This window comes from Ixodes scapularis, unplaced genomic scaffold, assembly GCF_016920785.2.
Source record: "Ixodes scapularis isolate PalLabHiFi unplaced genomic scaffold, ASM1692078v2 PGA_scaffold0__279_contigs__length_252992795, whole genome shotgun sequence".
NCBI lineage: Eukaryota > Metazoa > Arthropoda > Arachnida > Ixodida > Ixodidae > Ixodes > Ixodes scapularis.
The window spans coordinates 80,742,667-80,760,198 of NW_024609835.1; the positions used below are offsets into that span (position 1 = coordinate 80,742,667).

At 44.9% G+C, this 17,532-nt stretch overlaps 1 protein-coding gene across 1 annotated transcript in view; it reads left to right on the plus strand.

Annotated features, from left to right (window-relative positions):
* The window catches only part of LOC121837018 (limbic system-associated membrane protein-like), a 219,352-nt gene that overhangs the window by 103,940 nt on the left and 97,880 nt on the right, over positions 1-17,532 (plus strand). Inside the window, exon 4 of the mRNA XM_042292214.1 lies at positions 16,650-16,853. Within this exon, the coding sequence (XP_042148148.1) occupies positions 16,650-16,853 (204 nt within the window). The remainder of the gene's footprint in view (positions 1-16,649; positions 16,854-17,532) is intronic.

A 17,532-nucleotide genomic window follows, 5' to 3' on the forward strand; every position in this document is an offset into this window, starting at 1 on the left:
TGAAGTAATTATTGACGACACGTTTTAATTAATGTCAGGCGTATCCCACAGACTGTTACTTTAATGTAAATTAAAGTGTTTTTTATTGCTTATTTTGACTTTAGACTGATTTATTGTACTTTTTTTTAACGTCAAACTAAACCCATTTAGCAAAATCTTCGAAAGCGCTTGTTCCCCTACGTTACGGGTCGACAAAAAGAAAAAGAAAAGAAGGAAAATTGCTTTTCTATTTGGGAAGCGTCGCCGCAATTCGTAACGACCCTTAGATTCAGCGCCATTAACGCGGCTAACGCAATTGCAGAATATGCCTTCTCTCGCTCGAAGGCTGCACGCCCAGCCTGACCGAGATTCACATTTGCTTGACGGTTCCCCGGAGTCCCCAACCGCACATATTGCCATGGTCACTTAGAAACTTTCCGCGGCAATTTTAACGCGAATAACTCACGGTCTCTCTGAACCGTGTATATGTTATACGACCGCGATAATGTTTCTTCGCAGAGTCTGGGTCACCGCCAAGCGCCAGAGTCGTCTGGGTCCAAGCCTGACTCTTTTTACTTGGGTTTATACCTAAAACATGGAGTAAACAAAGGCCAAGCTAGCGAGTGTACGCAGGACGTGAGTTGGTCCGGCACAAAAGAGAACAGTGGACGACGGCAATGTTGTCGCTTCGCGTAAAGCTTATCATTTAAAGTGTCCGCTTTTTGCGTCCCCGGGTACTTCCTGTTTCTGCTTGGCGAGCTTAGGGTAAATTAACGAAGGCGTCGAGCTAGCTAAATTGACTGAAACATATATCGCGTTTTCTTTTGTTGTGTTCGCTACTTGTAGTTTCTGACGCAGTTTCATTCACCCCTCCTTTTTGGGGTTATTTTTCTTCGACGACGACGTGGCTCTCTTTTATACAAAGACAGGACTAACGACGCGATGTAATCCAATATTCTGCGGTTTCACTTTTTCTTCAACCTCAAGCCTTTTTCTTTTTTTCTTTTTCCGGATAAGAACACACGGGAGGAAGCATAAAACTGCTAACTGAAACCAGAAAAAAAAAAAACAAAAAAAAACTATCTACTCATGCGCCGTTTTGCTTACGTGGTGTTCTCGTTACTTGGCTTGATTAAGCCTCCCTTTCTTCTTTTCCTTTTTTTTTTTTTTTCAAGAAGCCGTTATCTAACGTTCTTAATTAAACTGGTGCGCATAAATCTAAATTTCACTCGGCAGAGAATGTGGCTTCGTGGTATAAGTCACCAAAGCAGCCATTGGATCGAGCGTCTGAAACAGATTTCTTTTGGGATGAATACTTTCCGTGACTTTTAATTTAGAAAAGCCTTTAGCCGATGGAATAATGAGCACCACGAGAGTAGTATGGCAAGAGAATTTTAAATGTTTTTTTAAATGATATCTTTGATGAAAGGAAAGGAACTAATCAAGTTTAGAAGGTGAGCACATCGGTGAAATTATACGTTGCTGAAATAATAAACACAGGGGCGGACACGAAACGATGCGCCATCATGTCCGTTTTCTGCGCTCATGCTTTCAGTAACGTATACGACTAACCAATTAGGCGGTTGCGGTTAGCTCTCTTTGTCGGTGTTCTTTTGAGTGGCTGCCATGTAAGTTAAATAACTGCAACTCGAATTGCGGCTCTGCCTGCGGATATGTAGCAGCTGGAATGACCGGTGAAATTCTGCAAGAAAGACGACTCGCGCACATTAGCATATACATAGGTGGCAGACCTGCGAGAACATCACAGTTTTGAGCGCCGCGAGTCCTCTCAGTGCATGAACTCACTCACAAAGTTATCCGCAACATTTAGTGGGATTGTTCCGAAGCTATGAAAGATATATTCTTAAGATTAATTGAGACACATGTACAGTTACTTCAGCTTAAATGTAATACAACTAAAACGGTCCTATTATTTTTAAATCCATTTATTTTTTGGTGAACATAACTCACAATACGGTAAATATAGGGCTTTTCAATTGCTCTTGCAATATTCTATACCAGGTAAATTTTGAAGTAAATATCTTCACACGTACTGCGGTTTCTATACTTCGTCTCAGCTTAAGTCCAGACGAAGCCGATGCTACAATCTAATGGGACCAATCAAGCAGCATCAAAAGCGCAAGTCACTGCGCCTTTCTATTTATGATTGGTTCAGCGATGATAGAACAGGTTCAGATGCATAATGGTGCGTGAAAAGCACACCATAATGTTGCGCTCTTCACTGTGTCTCATTGGTCTCATCAGTTCGTAGCGTCGGTTTTGCCTACACTCACGGTGAACAAAATTTAGTACGAGTAATAGTAACCCTCTCTTAGGAAAAGTAAATTCCTCAAGGGATTTTTACGGCCCTGGTTTTATTCCTTTCCCTTTGCCAATCCGGCTAAGGAGCAAGTTGCACATAACTGAAATGCATTGACACAACCACTCCGAAATCCTAACAGAAGACAGTTCCCTCTGCCACACTCACCAAGATCAATTTTCAGACTTCATGGTCCTGAACGTCCGAACCGATAACAAATAAAATATAGAAAGTTATTCATACATCTATGAACCTAACCGGTACATTAAAATTCGAATGGTGCCTTTCAATCTACAACTGACGACAAAAACGTGCGGTAGGATAGTTAAGTTTGCTGCTAGAAAAAAACACCAAAACTTAAGTCAGATTTCAAGCAATTGCACTCTGTGAAGGTCGATGACCAGCGAAGCTGTTCTGCACACGACACGGACGGTGGTGTCTGCCGCCCGCCGCCGCCTCTGCTATTCTCGTTGCCGCTCCAGCCATTGCTCTTCGTGGGCACGTTACTCTTCGGGAGTCCGGTCTGTACACGGCCTCCTCCTTACGACGAGAGAAGTGAAAGAGAAAATGGAGAACGGCAACTTGTCTTTCTGCGACTAACATCAAACAAAGTTTCTAGCGCTCATGCTTTGGATTGAAACACCGTCCACTAGCGCTCTGAGAAGTCCCCACCTGTAGCGCCTCTACACTTTCGTTAACACAAATAGTGTTGATTCCCGCTTGGATAAATTGAAAAATATGGCTTCCCATCGATTTCACCATTGCTTTAGGAGCAGTATTATATGGCGACTACCATGAAACGAAGTTTGATGGTAGTCGCCTTATGAGATCTGGACAGATATGAGATCTGGACAGGATGTGTCTGGATTGGAGCACCGTTCACTCACGCTCACGGGAAACCCTCTCTGGGAAGTCCTCATCAGGTAGAGCCTCTTTGCTCTTGCTAACACAAGCAGTGTTGGTTCTTACTTTGATAATCTAAAAATATGGCTTCCAATGGATTTCAGCAGTGTTTTAGGAGCAATACCATATGGCGACTAAAACCAAACGAAATTTCTAGCGTGGATGCGTCTGGATTGAAACACCGTTCACTCACGCTCACTCACGGGACGCCCCCTCTGAGTATACTGTGCTTGAAGGAGAGTATATTATGATGTTATGCGATCATTACATGGGGTGTTTGGAGATCGAGTCAGTATTTGTCAAGCGTTCGAATGCCAATTTAAAAAAATTAAACGTGCTGGAGCACCTACGGCTGAGCTGGCGAAATTGCTCTCGTAGTGAAGTAAACAAAGGAATTTTCCGTCAATAAGACCGTCCTCGAGCAAACCCAGAAGTTGATGAATGTCGAAAAAGTTCCGTGTTGACAGCGACTTTCCGGGGGTGAGCGAATTCCGCGTAGCAATTAAATCCCTCCAGCTTGTCGTCTCCTAAATCGAACTTGTCAAAACCGCCACCGACTCCGCGGTAACACTAGGTAACTCTCGTCTCATTGTGCTGCACTACATTTCTCGCCCAGTGGAGTCACTCCCGACCACAAAACATTTATTTATAAGAACTGTGAAGGCTGCCAGTTCTAATGTTTGTACACAAGCTACTTCACGGGCTTCCCGAAAAACAGCCAAAACGTTTCAGTCCCGACAACAGCTTAGAAACGGGGGAAAGAGCACTTTTTCTCGTTTTTGCAAAAGAGTCCCGTGATCTCAATCAATGGCCGCCGGTGGCGACACTCGGCCCAGCTGCCGAGGCCGCGGTCTGCGATCCAGCCTGCTACACTAGAGATCGGTGGCCAGGCCTCTCTAAATATGCGTCCTGCTGCCTTCTGCCGGCATTTGCAGAAAGTGTTTCCAAGCCAATTTGAACATCCAGTAAAGCTGTGGCGCCACCCCGCCGCGACGTTGCGAACTTTATATGTGTGTGCTCCAAACCAGTCCGAGGCCAGTGCATGTACCAGCGCACTAATGCTAACACATTAAACCAAAGCCGATTCACTTAAGGCTCGTTCACACGGTTCCGTTTGGCTGCGTTTGACTTTACTAGGACTGCTTGCTTCGAGCTGTTGCTATGGCGACCCCTACGACGAGCCAATGGGGAGGCGCTACGCTGCACGACAAAACGCAGCGCAACGCGGTCGACGCAAATGCATGAACCAGCCTGTCACCCCATAGACATTTCGCAAGTTGTTGCGTCAACGTTCAATAAAAGAATTAACAGCCTTCAATAGCGCTACTAACACGAACCAATAAAGAACGCGAGTCACCTTGTACACATCAGGGAATACCAATCTCACAAATTGTGCTCAAAAACCTCCAGCCTTCATTATCGGCGACCTGACACATGCCGGGAACGTGGTTTGAATCCCAGTGGGGAGAATAAAGCCGGTTATCGAGCTAATGAAACTACGCCCCCCCCCCCCTTTCCTCTTCCCCCCTCACGCCCCCCCCCCCCCTCCCCCTCCCACACACACGCACACTCCACCTCAGCGCACGCTCGCGAGCGTATGCCCACACGTGAAAACTAGTCACGTTCTAGAAATTTAATTTACTAGCTCCGTACCGCGTCGAACGGAAATTCGCTAGTGTCGCCAGCGCGGCATCCGCTCGTTCTCGTCGCCTCACAGGTACGGCTGAGAGAGATGCTCACGTGTAATCTCGCTGATTACCGAAACGTCCCGGGCGGCGGCGTATGCAGAACCATACGCGAGTACCGGAATGGCAAAGGAAGAGCTGATCAACTGAGAACATAATGGCGCGCTGCGAGGGGAAAATGATTACGTCGCTGTGGACGCCGCCGACCCGCACCTCCCGATGAGATCTGGACAGAGTCGCTTAATGATGCCGGTCGATGACAGCGTCACCCGATCCGCCCATTCAGATGCTGGCGGCGTCCTCTCGCGTATCAATAACACGCCGACCGCTAATTGCTACTGCGGCAGCGACACACACACAAAAAACATACTGCGTCGTTTTGTGAAGTTCGATACCTGCAAAAGGTTTGCGGGAGAGGGCAACCGGCGGCCGCTTTATCAGAAGCTGCATCTCATGACGCAGTTGCTGGGTGGAATGCCCATTTGCAAATACCGTCCTCCAGTAACATGACAAAGGCTCGCACGGACAGCGGGATGGGGAGCGGAATGGGTTGAAGGAAAATGTAGGGGAAAATGTTTTTAAACATACTTCTCAATCCTGAAATATGCTGCGATAGGGAGCCGTGCATCCTGTTGTAAAACCCCTTTGTTTGTTTGTTTGTTTGTTTGTTTGTTTTTCTTGTTTCTTGTGAGTTCTTTATTTATTTTTTTTTTTTTTGGGGGGGGGGAGGGGAGGGGGGGGGAGGAGTCATTAATACAGTTTCGATGTCCTTGCGCTCTTCGATAATTTTGACAAGTCCGCCAGTCGGAATTTATTTCGCGCAACCTCCTTCGAAGTAATTCGAAAGTACCGGTCAATCATTGTCGTGGCGATTAGTGGGACGGCAATTACTTATTTTTTTCATTTATCTGCTATTAAAAATAAAGCGAATTGAAAGCTGAACGCATTCGTTGACGTAAAAATTGGCAAAACCCGAGAAACTTTTGAATTCCCTGGATTGAAAACAAACGTTCCAGTAGTCTCTGGTCCCGACCAGATTGGCTCACTATCTGCTAACAGGACGTCCCGCTTGTTTGTCTTTTTGATTCCAAAAGTTTCTGACCTGTATAACTTTAACAGTTCAAAAACGTCACAAATTAAATATTAGAAAATGTTATAAATGTTTAAAATGACGTCTGGTTTAATTTTGCTGGATAAAGACGCCTCAAGTTTTTCCAGTAAGAAGCTGCGTACACTGGTGCCAACCTATTCCTATCTGTGGTATATCGGCACACCTAAGTAGAAGACTCTAAATACGCGTAGGACTCATAAAAGTTTTAAGAAGTGCCTGATGAAGCTACGAAAAGCTCAGGTACAGTGTACTAGAATACGGGGTAGTGTTGGGACTTGAGCAGTTCGCTTGAGGCGCGTGGTGTAGATTGCGACAGGGGCCGATACCGGCACATCGGATGGGTGAAAGTGGTGCGTTGTGCGCACGGGCCGCGAGATAGGCGCCTCAACGCATTGAGAACGGTTGCGAACTCCTCATACAATATTCGCAGAACTTGGTGGTCTGCAGCGACTTTCTACTATCATGGCGACTGCAGTGCCGCGATTGTTGTCTTATGCGGAGGGCAAGTTCGTCTGCTTCTTGCGCAGGGGGTAGCGGTGACGTCAGAACGCCGAGCCCCGATTGGCTGATCGCGACCCCCTATCTGAGCGTCGTCTGCTCCTTTGCAACGTCGTCTGCTCGGAACGTCGTCCGCGTCTGTCTTACCTTTCCTGCAACTTTCGGAAGTGCAGGTCTTTACGAGGGTGCTCGACTTCGCCTTTCAGAGAGAGCAGATGAAATAATTCGAGCGGTACGTTGTTTTTGTTTAACAACTAGCGGACGCGCATCAAGGAGAGAAGTCAAAGGATTCACTGGCGAGGTGTCCCGAGGCGTTGAGGTTTGTTTGCTAAGAACCGAGAGGGGAGGGTGATTAGTGTTCGCAAGTTCCCTCCCAAATACTTTTTCCCTCCTTTCGTGTGCGGCGAGATTCCTTACTCTATAACGTCGTCGGCGGGTTGGCGCGGTTGGCGTAGTTAACGTCGTCTGCTTTACGTCCGCTAGTCAAAGCGATGGCTTCTTTACCTTTCCTGCGTCTGTCGGAGATTCACCACTTTTTCACCGGCGAGAACCCGGCCTTCGAAAAAGATTTGTGTTTGTCCTTTGTCCCTCTTGTTCCCCTTCTCCAGGGATTATTTCCGTCATTCTTGTCCAGCTCGCTTGCACCTTTGCATTTAGTTGCACTATAACAATAATTACTTCTTGGTGCCAACGAGTCTACGACATAACTTCCGCGATACGTTCGACGCCGCTCTGGTAGCTCGATCGATCTTGCTCTGATTCTCTTCCACAGATTAGCACAGGTTTTCAAACTTTTGCCACTCGGGTTTACGCCGCACATACATACTTCAATACGCTAACTGACCTTTTAGTCGAGCGAGGAAGTTGTGACAACGAGCATCGATCGAGCACTTTTGTGCTATAATGTGCTCACAGTACCGATCGCACAGCCGCATTTGTTTATTTACAGTCGGCTGTTATCTGTCTTTAGCTGATTATCTTTGAACAAATGATTAAACGCGAGGTACCACTCACGAAACTCGTGCAACTAAACGTTTTAACATAGCGATGAAAATGGTGTTTACTTCTTACCTGAGCGAGCGACCTGCCGCGGCATGCTGCTCTTGGGGCGTTGCAGCCAGTGCTGTGGAAGGTCCGTCTTGGACAGTCCATTTAGAGCCGCGTAAAGTGCGGTAGCCACCACATGGGCTGCGCTTTGCGGCCCGGGAGGGCACTCACAGTGACTCTCTAAAATGTCACCTTTATCGGAGAGCGCCATCTTGACCGCGTAATTACAATTCTTAAACGACGCCTTGACATTCGCAACTAGAGTGAAATCCTTCACCTCAAAAGAAAGGACGTATACTTCAAGGTATTTACTTTCGCCTTTTTGAAAGGCCGCGTTCTCGTCGTCGAAAAAGCGGTGAATCTCCGACAGATGCAGGAAAGGTAAAGCAGCCATCGCTTTGACTAGCAGACGTAAAGCAGACGACGTTAACTGTGCCAACCGCGCCAACCCGCCGACGCCGTTATAGAGTGAGGAATCTCGCCGCAGAACTTCCGGACACTAACCGCCTTCACTCTCGGTTCTTAGTAAACAAACCTCGGCGCCTTGGGACACCTCGCCAGTGAGTCCTTTGACTTCTTCCCTTGATGCGCGTCTGCTAATTGTTAAACAAAAACAACGTACCGCTCGAGTTATTTCGTCTGCTCTCTCTGAAAGGCGAAATCGAGCTCGCTCGTAAAAACCTGCACCGTCCGAAAGTCGCAGGAAGGGTAAGACAGACGCAGACGACGTTGCAAAGGAGCAGACAACGCTCAGATAGGGGGTCGCGGTCTAGCAATCAGGGCTCGGCACTTTGACGCCACCGCTACCCCCTACGCAAGAAGCAGACGAACTTGCCCTCCGCATTGCCGAGCCGCGCCGGTTCAAACACAACCACGTATCCAGACCTGAGCCACTGTGGCTCAGGTCTGGACACAGTCAGTACGAAGGAGATGCAAGCCACTATAATTTGTTGCAACTCAAGAAGTGGGAAAATAAGCGCCAAAAAAACACGGACAAAGAGTAGATTGACAACGACACAGGGCGCTTGAAGGGGAACATTGAACAGAGCCCGTTGTAAGAGAAATGAACTGCAATAAAATGCTTAGATGGGCCAGTTGGTACATCGTGGGAAAATAAGCGCCAAAAAAACACGGACAAAGAGTAGATTGACAACGACACAGGGCGCTTATTTTTGGCGCTTATTTTCCCACGATGTACCAACTGGCCCATCTAAGCATTTTATTGCAGTTCATTTCTCTTACAACGGGCTCTGTTCAATGTTCCCCTTCAAGCGCCCTGTGTCGTTGTCAATCTACTCTTTGTCCGTGTTTTTTTGGCGCTTATTTTCCCACGATGTACCAACTGGCCCATCTAAGCATTTTATTGCAACTCAAGAAGGTAGGGCAAGGGTAAGACGGGCCGGGGAGGATTAAGCAGACGGAACGCTAGAGAAGAGAGGGGAAAACCTTCTGTCTTTAGCGTTCTGTCTGCTTCCTCGTCCCCGGCCTGTCTTACCCTCTTGAGTTGCAACGGACTATAGACTACTTCCAAAATTCCCTTCAAGCAGCACTGCGCTAGTTGCATAATGTATTTATTGTTTCATTTATTCAAAATACTTCTGAAGGCCCTCTTGTAGAAGGTTATTACATAGGGAGGAAAACAAATATATCATATAGTACACACAATAAAGCACAAAAAGTAGAAAAAAGACAATATAAGAGAAATGAATAAAAATTGTAGAGCCCATCCACTTCACGTGAGCCGCGAGTACGATTGCTAGAGGGCGACATCTGGAACGGACTCAAGGTGATTTCTAGGACGACTTCGAGGACAATGTCTAGAGGACGACATCTAGGGCGACCTCAAGGACGACGCCTAGAGAACAAAAACTAGAACAACTTCAAGGACGACTTCTAGGACGACGCCTAGGATGGCCGCGAGGACGATGCCTAGAGATGATAAGAAGGGATCAGGGCCTCACTACTATCAATGCCAAGGAAGGCGGACTCACGCTGGTTGCCCCCTATTTTCATTTTTATGTATTCATACTTGCCACGACCAATGAGGAGTTTTCTGTTGACATGTGAGGACGCATTTTTCCCCAGACCCTACCTAGCCCATAGCAGCCTCGGTGTAAAAAGAACGCTAAGCATTAGTATAACTGCGCACGAGCTCTTGGAAGCTAGACGCATCTAGTTCAGTTGCAATGTGAGCCGGTAGGTTGTTCCAGTCGATTATCGCTTTTGGTATAAATTATCGTCCATAACTAGATGAGTGGCATGTGATGCGTGTTACTTTGAATGAATGATCGCGACGTGAAATGATAATGAGGGGTGTTCTTAAAAACAATATAGTGAAGCGATGCATGGTGATAGAACGTGTGAAATAATGACAGACGGTCTTGTTTACGGTGCCGTGATAGGTTTTGCAACTCAGCTTGATTTTTTTAACGCGGTGACACTGGAAATGGAGAGCAGTCAGAACAAATAAAACGAGCAGAACGGTTCTCCAGGGACTCGATGTTACTTATAACGTAGGCTTGCTCAGGATCCCATATGGTAGAAGCATATTCAATGTTGGGGCGGATTAGGGTGATATAAGCAAGTTTTCGTAAATGAGCGGGTGCTTGTTTAAGATTGCGCTTTGCGAACGAAAGTAAGGGTGAGATCAATGTGGTAGTGCCAGGATAAATCATACTGAAAGTGGACACCCAGGAACTTATATGTAGAAATGAGTTCGACAGTATTGTTATTCAGAAGGTAAGAGGTTGGAGTCTAAGAGGAGCATTTAGTAAATGACAAGCGTTTTCTTTTCTTATGGTGGAGGGTCATTAGTCCCAAAGAACATCACGTGGTTATCTCGTCCAGGTCTGATTGGAGAGCTCGGCGATCAGTGCTAGAAGAGGTGTTACGGTAGATGACACAGTCGACAGCAACAAAACGGACATGAGATGAAACGCGAGCGGGTAAGTCATTAATGGATATGAGGAAAGGTAATGGACCCATCACGCTTTCCCGGGGAACTCCTAATGTCACTTGGGCGTAAGGGGAGTGTGAATTGTTAATGGAAGTGAACTGAAGCCTACTCGAACGAAAGTATTTTATCCATGAGAGATCATTACGATGAATGTTAAGCTGTGCAAGTTTTAGTAAAAGCCTGTGATAGGAAACGCGGTTAAAAGCCTTCGAGGAGTCGAGAGAAATAGCATCAAATTGAAAACCAGCATCAAGAGATGGATGTAAGTCGTGAACGATACCGGCAAGTTCAGTTTCACATGAGTAACCTCTGCGAATACCGCGCTGATACTTGAAAATAATGTTATGGTCCTCTAAATAGCGCATGACTTCAGAATGTATTATGTCCTCCAGAAGTTTACAAATAGTGCTGATTAGTAAGATAGATCTATAGTTCAGTGAGGAAGAGCGATCACCAGATTTGAAGATGGAAATTACCTTATCCTATACACCAGTCTTCAGGAATGAGACCTGTGGAAAATTACTGCAAGAAAATGGCTGTCAAAATCCCAAAATTGCCTTGCGCAGTATTTTTAAGTATATTGTTATTTAATTTGGTGTGATCAGAGTCAGATGGTATATTTAAGTTTGTTTATTAAAGATAAAATGGGCCGGCCTCTTCAATGGCTATTTCAGACATAGACATATCATTAAACCTGCTTAAGGTGGGAGACGAAGTAGTGTCTTCACGAGTAAACACGAATGAAAATGATTCATTAAGGAGCTGAGCACACTTGACTGCGGAACTGAAACGCCGTTGTTATTGATGAAAGACATTTGAGGATGACTACTTGGATTAACGACATGCCAAAATCGTCGAGGGTTATTTAGTGGTAAAGACGACAAGTCATAACAAAACAATTTACGGCGGATGGATTTAAGAAGCGACTGGTAATCACTGGCATACTTTTTGTATCGAAGCCAAGAGAGTTTTAGCTTCTTCTTTACTGCTAGCCTGAACAGGCCCTTTTTTGGTGTTTAGTAGTCGAAGCTGCTGACCAAACCCAGGCGCAATGTTTTGCACTTTATTGATATTATAGGAATAAACTTATCAATGAGACCAGTAAATGTGTTTTAAAGAAGACCCAGTTTTCTTCGACTGTGCGCGACGTAAATTTTTGCAGAAACTGTCCTGAGAAAAGAGATAAATCGGAGTTAAGTCAATCAAAAGTGGCTCTGTCGTAACATCTGATCCGCTTATCGGTGGTACTTATGTCAGGCGAACAAATGCGACCGGTAATAACATCATGATAAGAGAGCCTGTCTAGGTGAACCATGTCGGAACGGATGCCGAGAAAATTGGTTATAATTAAATCAAGAACATTTGCTAAAGTGTTAGATCGCCGCGTGCGAAGTGTAATGAGTTGAGATATTGAGGTCTAGACAAGACTAGAGGAAAGCATGGGCCTCTGTTTTGGTAGCCTCAACCGATAATGTCGACCAGTTTATGGCAGGGACATTGAAATCTCCAAATATAATTAACCACACAGTTAGGGAATCTAATACAAACTTCACCCAAAGTCCGAGGGAATTCTTACATGAATGTCTCTTTCATATCAAGAGGGCGGTAGAAAACACCAACAATTACGTTAGCGGAACCACACTTCAAGAAGACAAATACGTATTCGAGGAAAGACTTAATGCTATTGGGGACAGCAAGGAACTCTTTTGTCAACGCAGTGAGGACCCCACCACCTCTACGATTCTGCCTATCACAGCGAAAATAGTTGTAAACGAACCCATTGACTAAAATGTTGTTATCGTGAACGGTGTAGTTGAGCCACGTATTAGTCAGCGCGATCAGTGATGATGAGCATGAATCGATGAGTGAAGAAAGAGCGATACTTTTCGGGAGAATGCTTCTTATATTGGTGTACAAAAAACAAAAACTATAAGGGGAACAACGCTTCAATCGCGACGACAAGACAGACACTTGAGTTTGACGGATTGGGGGGGGGGGGGGGGGGGGCGTTTATCATGCTGTAGTAGTCCGAGGAACAAGTACTGCAGCATTGGTAGGCCGAGGATTAAGCACAGCGGCATTGGTATCAAAGTCGACAAATGTTGAGGCGGCAAATTATTGGGGAACTAAACGTTGAAAAGGGCGAACTTGTGCCCAAAACAAAATAGTAGAAGGTTAGCGCCGCAGGCGTCGATGTTGGCGAAACAGCAGGATCGAACGCTGGGGCGAGATTGACTCCGCTCGCCATGAGGAGTCCTTTATTTACCCGGGTGGGTTTATGGAACATTCGGCGTAGAACTTTCGGCGCGTAGAACATTCGGGACTCGATCAGACGACAATGTTCTCGGGGTTATGAGAACGCTAAGTTGAAAGAATAAATAAAAAAACATTCCGCTGTCTGGAACCGAACCTATAGACTTTCCGCTCGACTGTCAACCCCGGCAACCATTCGGCCACTCACGCGCTCGCTCGGCGGCGTGCGTGGCAATATGTAAAGGCCATTGTTCACAAAACGTTTGCTCAGAGGAAATCGAACACGGTCACAATCTTTATTGTTTTTGAAATTGCAATTGTTTACAGCGTTTGTCGCGGACGGCCTCAGAGTAGTCACGCGATATGCTAAATGGTGTGTTCTTTAGCTTGGGGCCTTGACCTAACACCAATTCCACATCTTTGTCATTGTAAATTTTTTCAATAATTGGTCACTTCTTAATGGACGGAAAACCGCTCAGACGGTGAGCTTTGCGGATAGAAGAAACTGTGATGCCAAACTGGTTTGAGCAAAACTCGGTCACAAGGCGCTCATTCACTCTCTCGGGTCACGGATCATTTCAGAAGCCTAGGACATTGAGACCGTGGAACAGGGTGATATGCCCAGTACAATTCTTCTTCTTCTTTTATTAACCTGCACACAAACTCTGGTAGGTAACACCATATATTTAGGGTAAGTCACATATTCAAAATTGCATGCGCTGTACTTGGTCGTGACGGGATATCGTAAATTGAGGTTGGCAGAACGAAACCGAAACGGTTGCCTAAGTGTACCCAAGATGTTTTGTGATGGGTCCCTTCGATTTTGCGAGAGGTATATTGCTGCAAACCCCCTGCGGCAAGGAGTGCCCTCGATGATGATCGCAACTGAATGAGCATCTCTACACCAGGCCCAGCAGAGTCGTCCAAGCACAAAGTTGGTTCCAAAGGCTCACGAAGCGCGTCGGTTGGTCTTCGGTGACAAAAGCGCTGCATCATCGTCGCTAGAATCCAATCGGCTCGATCCGTAAACTTCGGCTCCAACTTTGTTTTTGGCGAGTCTAGCTCCCCAGATGTTGGAGCGAAATTCCGACCGATGCAAGAAGCTCTATTATGGTCAGGTGGAGTATTGCAACAAGGCAATATTTTTAATGTTACATCTGCCAGAGAGGGAAAAAGACGACTACTGTTCACAAACAAACGGCGAGGTGCAGGCATCGGCCAGCATGTTGGTAAAACCACGTGGAGTAACCCATCCGTCAACGTCTGACGCCCTGATTGACCCCATATCTCATTCTTCCGAAATATTTTGTAAAGTGGATTCCTCTCTTGGCTTACCGGGGGAGAAAGAGAAGGCAGAGAAGGCTTTGGCTAACGCGCTTAGCGATTTCCGCCTCTCGGTCTCGCACTGATCAATTATATTGATGGCAAAGCTTTTGGGCGAGCTTAGGGAACACAACCGTGCATTTTGTTAGTATAAACAGCACGCTCGTCTCTGCAACGAACGAACAATTCTCCAAGTGTCCCTAGAACGCTGGTTGACACTCATCGATAAGCTATTTTAATACGCGAGATTTTCTATTTTTATACACGAACGAGCTATGCACATTTAAAAATCTAACGATCTTGGGCATCCTAATGATCGTTCGCAGTTTATTAAACGCAACGAACGTTCAATAGCTCATCGATTTTCCCAATAAATCGTACTTCCTCATTGACGTCAACGTACCCAAGGCTGTAAAGGTCAATATTAGCACTCCATCCTAAGATGTATTGGTCACGTTTCAATTTCAGAAACAAATTAACTATAAAGTCATGTTCTTGTCTGCTTATTTGTTTGCCCCATCGTCAACAGCGGGGAATGTAGTTCTGCCCTACGGCAACAAATTTGAAAATCTCGTGAATTGCATAAATGTTGGAGATGCTAGACCATTTGACGAGTTCAATGTGCTTACTGCAATTCCTCGTCGCGCAAGAAGAGTCATTTAAGGCTGAAGCAAGCGAACACATTCATAATCAGAGTCCGGGATGCGGTGAGCTTGGATTGCGGTAGTGATGTATATGTTGCTTGGAACTTATTCACGAAAAAAACAATATACAAACAACACGGTCATGTTGGCGTCTTCTAAGCAACTGCGAAGTGGGCAGTACATTGCAGTACGTCTATAGTGTATGTTCGCACTGCCACTCTGCAAGACAGGTTAAGCTACTGAATTCCTCGGGAGAACGGTGGCGCTACACGGCCGAGTGCAAATGCACCCCGTACCTGGCTTTAAAAAAAATAATAAAAACATCCACCAGTGCTTTTTTTTTTAATACTCGCGAAATTATCTAGCATCGTCGGTATTCTATATCGTCATAAACGCACTCTACAACTTAGAACAAAGTTAATATTATATAATTCATTATCTTATTCACATTTAAATTATGGTCAACTTATATGGGGCACTACTACCTATACCAACCTCCACAAAATCTTTATGTTACAAAAAAAGATATTGAGAAGTATCTGTAATGTGCCACTAGAACATCCAACCGATGGTCTTTTCAGTAAAATTGGTGTCATGAAAATGTTTGATTTATACAAATATTGTTTATGTGCAAGGTATAAAACACAAACAAATTTATCCCAATATCACATTAAAAACTTAGCGAAGCTAACAGATAAAATTTATAGATACCCAACACGAATTAAAGAACCTTGGGAAGTACCCTTTTTTTGGATCAAATTACGGCCACCAAAGTTTAAAATATACTTTGCCGACTACCCTTAACCAGCTTACGAGGCAAGGTATTGAGCTCAGCAATATATCGGTGAGCATCTTACGGGAAATGTTTATTTCAGATGTTAATTTCGAGCTTCATTGTCCGCAATAAGCGCTAAAATCTCTTGAATCGATGTTTTCTTTCGCGTTTATTTCAGTGATGTTCTAACGTTCTGTGTGTGTTTTCGCTATTGTGTAAATTGTATGAATATGCTACTTATCTTGTATAGCGTCAGCTCTTTTTTTTTTTTTTGAAGTTTCTCAAACATGTAGTACACGTGTCATGTTTTATTTTTGTATAATTTCTTTGGCGCCTGCATCGCGACTGCTGGTATAGGTGGCTCGGGGCTCGTCAAGCTGTTTTTACAGCTTTCTTCCCGTGTCGTACTTTTTCAACATTGTATTTTGTTGGAAAAATAAAGCTACTATTATTACTATTATTATTATTATTACGAGTTTTGGCGCTTTCAGCATTAAAATAAACGTTATCTTTGCGTTTCTTTTTTTTTTTTTTTTTTGTAGCTGATTATAAAGCTAATCGTGCCCGAAGGGCCTGTGCCTATCCCCTATGACTGCTTGTGGTGTAATCCTTGAGAATTTTATACTGCAGTCAGGTGCGCCTTTGGAGTCAGTACGCCTACTGTATGGCGATAGCGTCACGGTTCGGCCCATTCATTCAAGTTTGCTGCTCATTTTGTCTTTGACAATGAGGTCTTGAGAGTTCAGTGTACGCGCAAGAGATATTGACGACAAACTATATAAATTGGTTTCCTTCTTTTCGTACAACTAGTCCGTTCCTCTAGGGTTGTTCACGCCTCTTGTCATTTATCAACGTTCACATTAATTACTTGTTCTAGTCAGATTACTAGAAACATTTTCGATTTGAACCATGTAATTTTATTTGCTGGTGTTTTTTCTCGTCGTTCTTCTTTCGAATTAAATTACCTCGCAATTAAACAAACTCCAAGCTTTCGTAGCACAGAAACAAAACTCAAAGTCGCGGTGAGTGCGTTGTACGTTGCAACTCTAAAAGAAGACCTTATGGTGTCATTAGTACAGGACGAACAAACGGGAAGCCGGAAATGAAACGTACACTGCTTGGAAGCTAATCTCGAGTGTATACGATTGCCCGCAGGCAAACCGAGGTTCAAGAGCACGTGGCAGAACAACATGGGTGCCGTGGCGAACGTGACCAGCATCGTGGAAGGCGATCTGCAGAAGACCATCCTTCGGATCGAGCCTCTGAGGCGACAACACTGGGGCCTCAACGTCACCTGCACAGCCTCGATCCTGGACGGTCTCTTCTCAAAGTCACTGTCCACTCACGTCGTTCTCAATCGTGAGTGTCCGGTGGTCTTTTTGTTCCTTTGTCTTGTCGATGCAACGCGCATGCTCGGCCTACTCACGTGGACAGTATATCTGCTTACTCTCCCCGACTGCTTGGTGCTGTTTATAAAGCCAAGGACGATATCTGTCATTTAAAAATAGTTATGAAGATAATGTGCTAAAAATAAGAAATTTGCAATGTGACACTGAGCATGCTTTGATTACATAAAATGCCATGGCGATGTCGCACGGCGGAATACTTTTTTCTAAGTACACATTTTCTTTCGGCCTCACATTTCGTTAATCTTCTTTCGAAGCCCGCCTTGAGTAGCGACGTCGAGTGTTCCGTGAAAAAATAGGCTTATGGGCATTTTCCTGAGGCTTAAACCGCAGTGTTTTCTGCAAAACGCATTTGCGGCGAGGATGAAACACGGTGATATTTAGACCGTATACCATTTCCCCGCTGAGTGCGGCTTTAAAAATGTCCTTTGCAATTTTCGGTTGCTACTATTTTTAAATGCTTAGATGCATAACGCTCACAATAAACCGGAGATCGAATTTTTTTTTTCGGTTTTGTTTTTAAATTTTAGTTCATCCTTAGAAATTAATATCTGTTTTGATCCGAGTATGGTTCTCAAAAATATAATCCTATGCTTGTTTTCGGTTTACATAAATTTCCGGGTTGAGTCCCC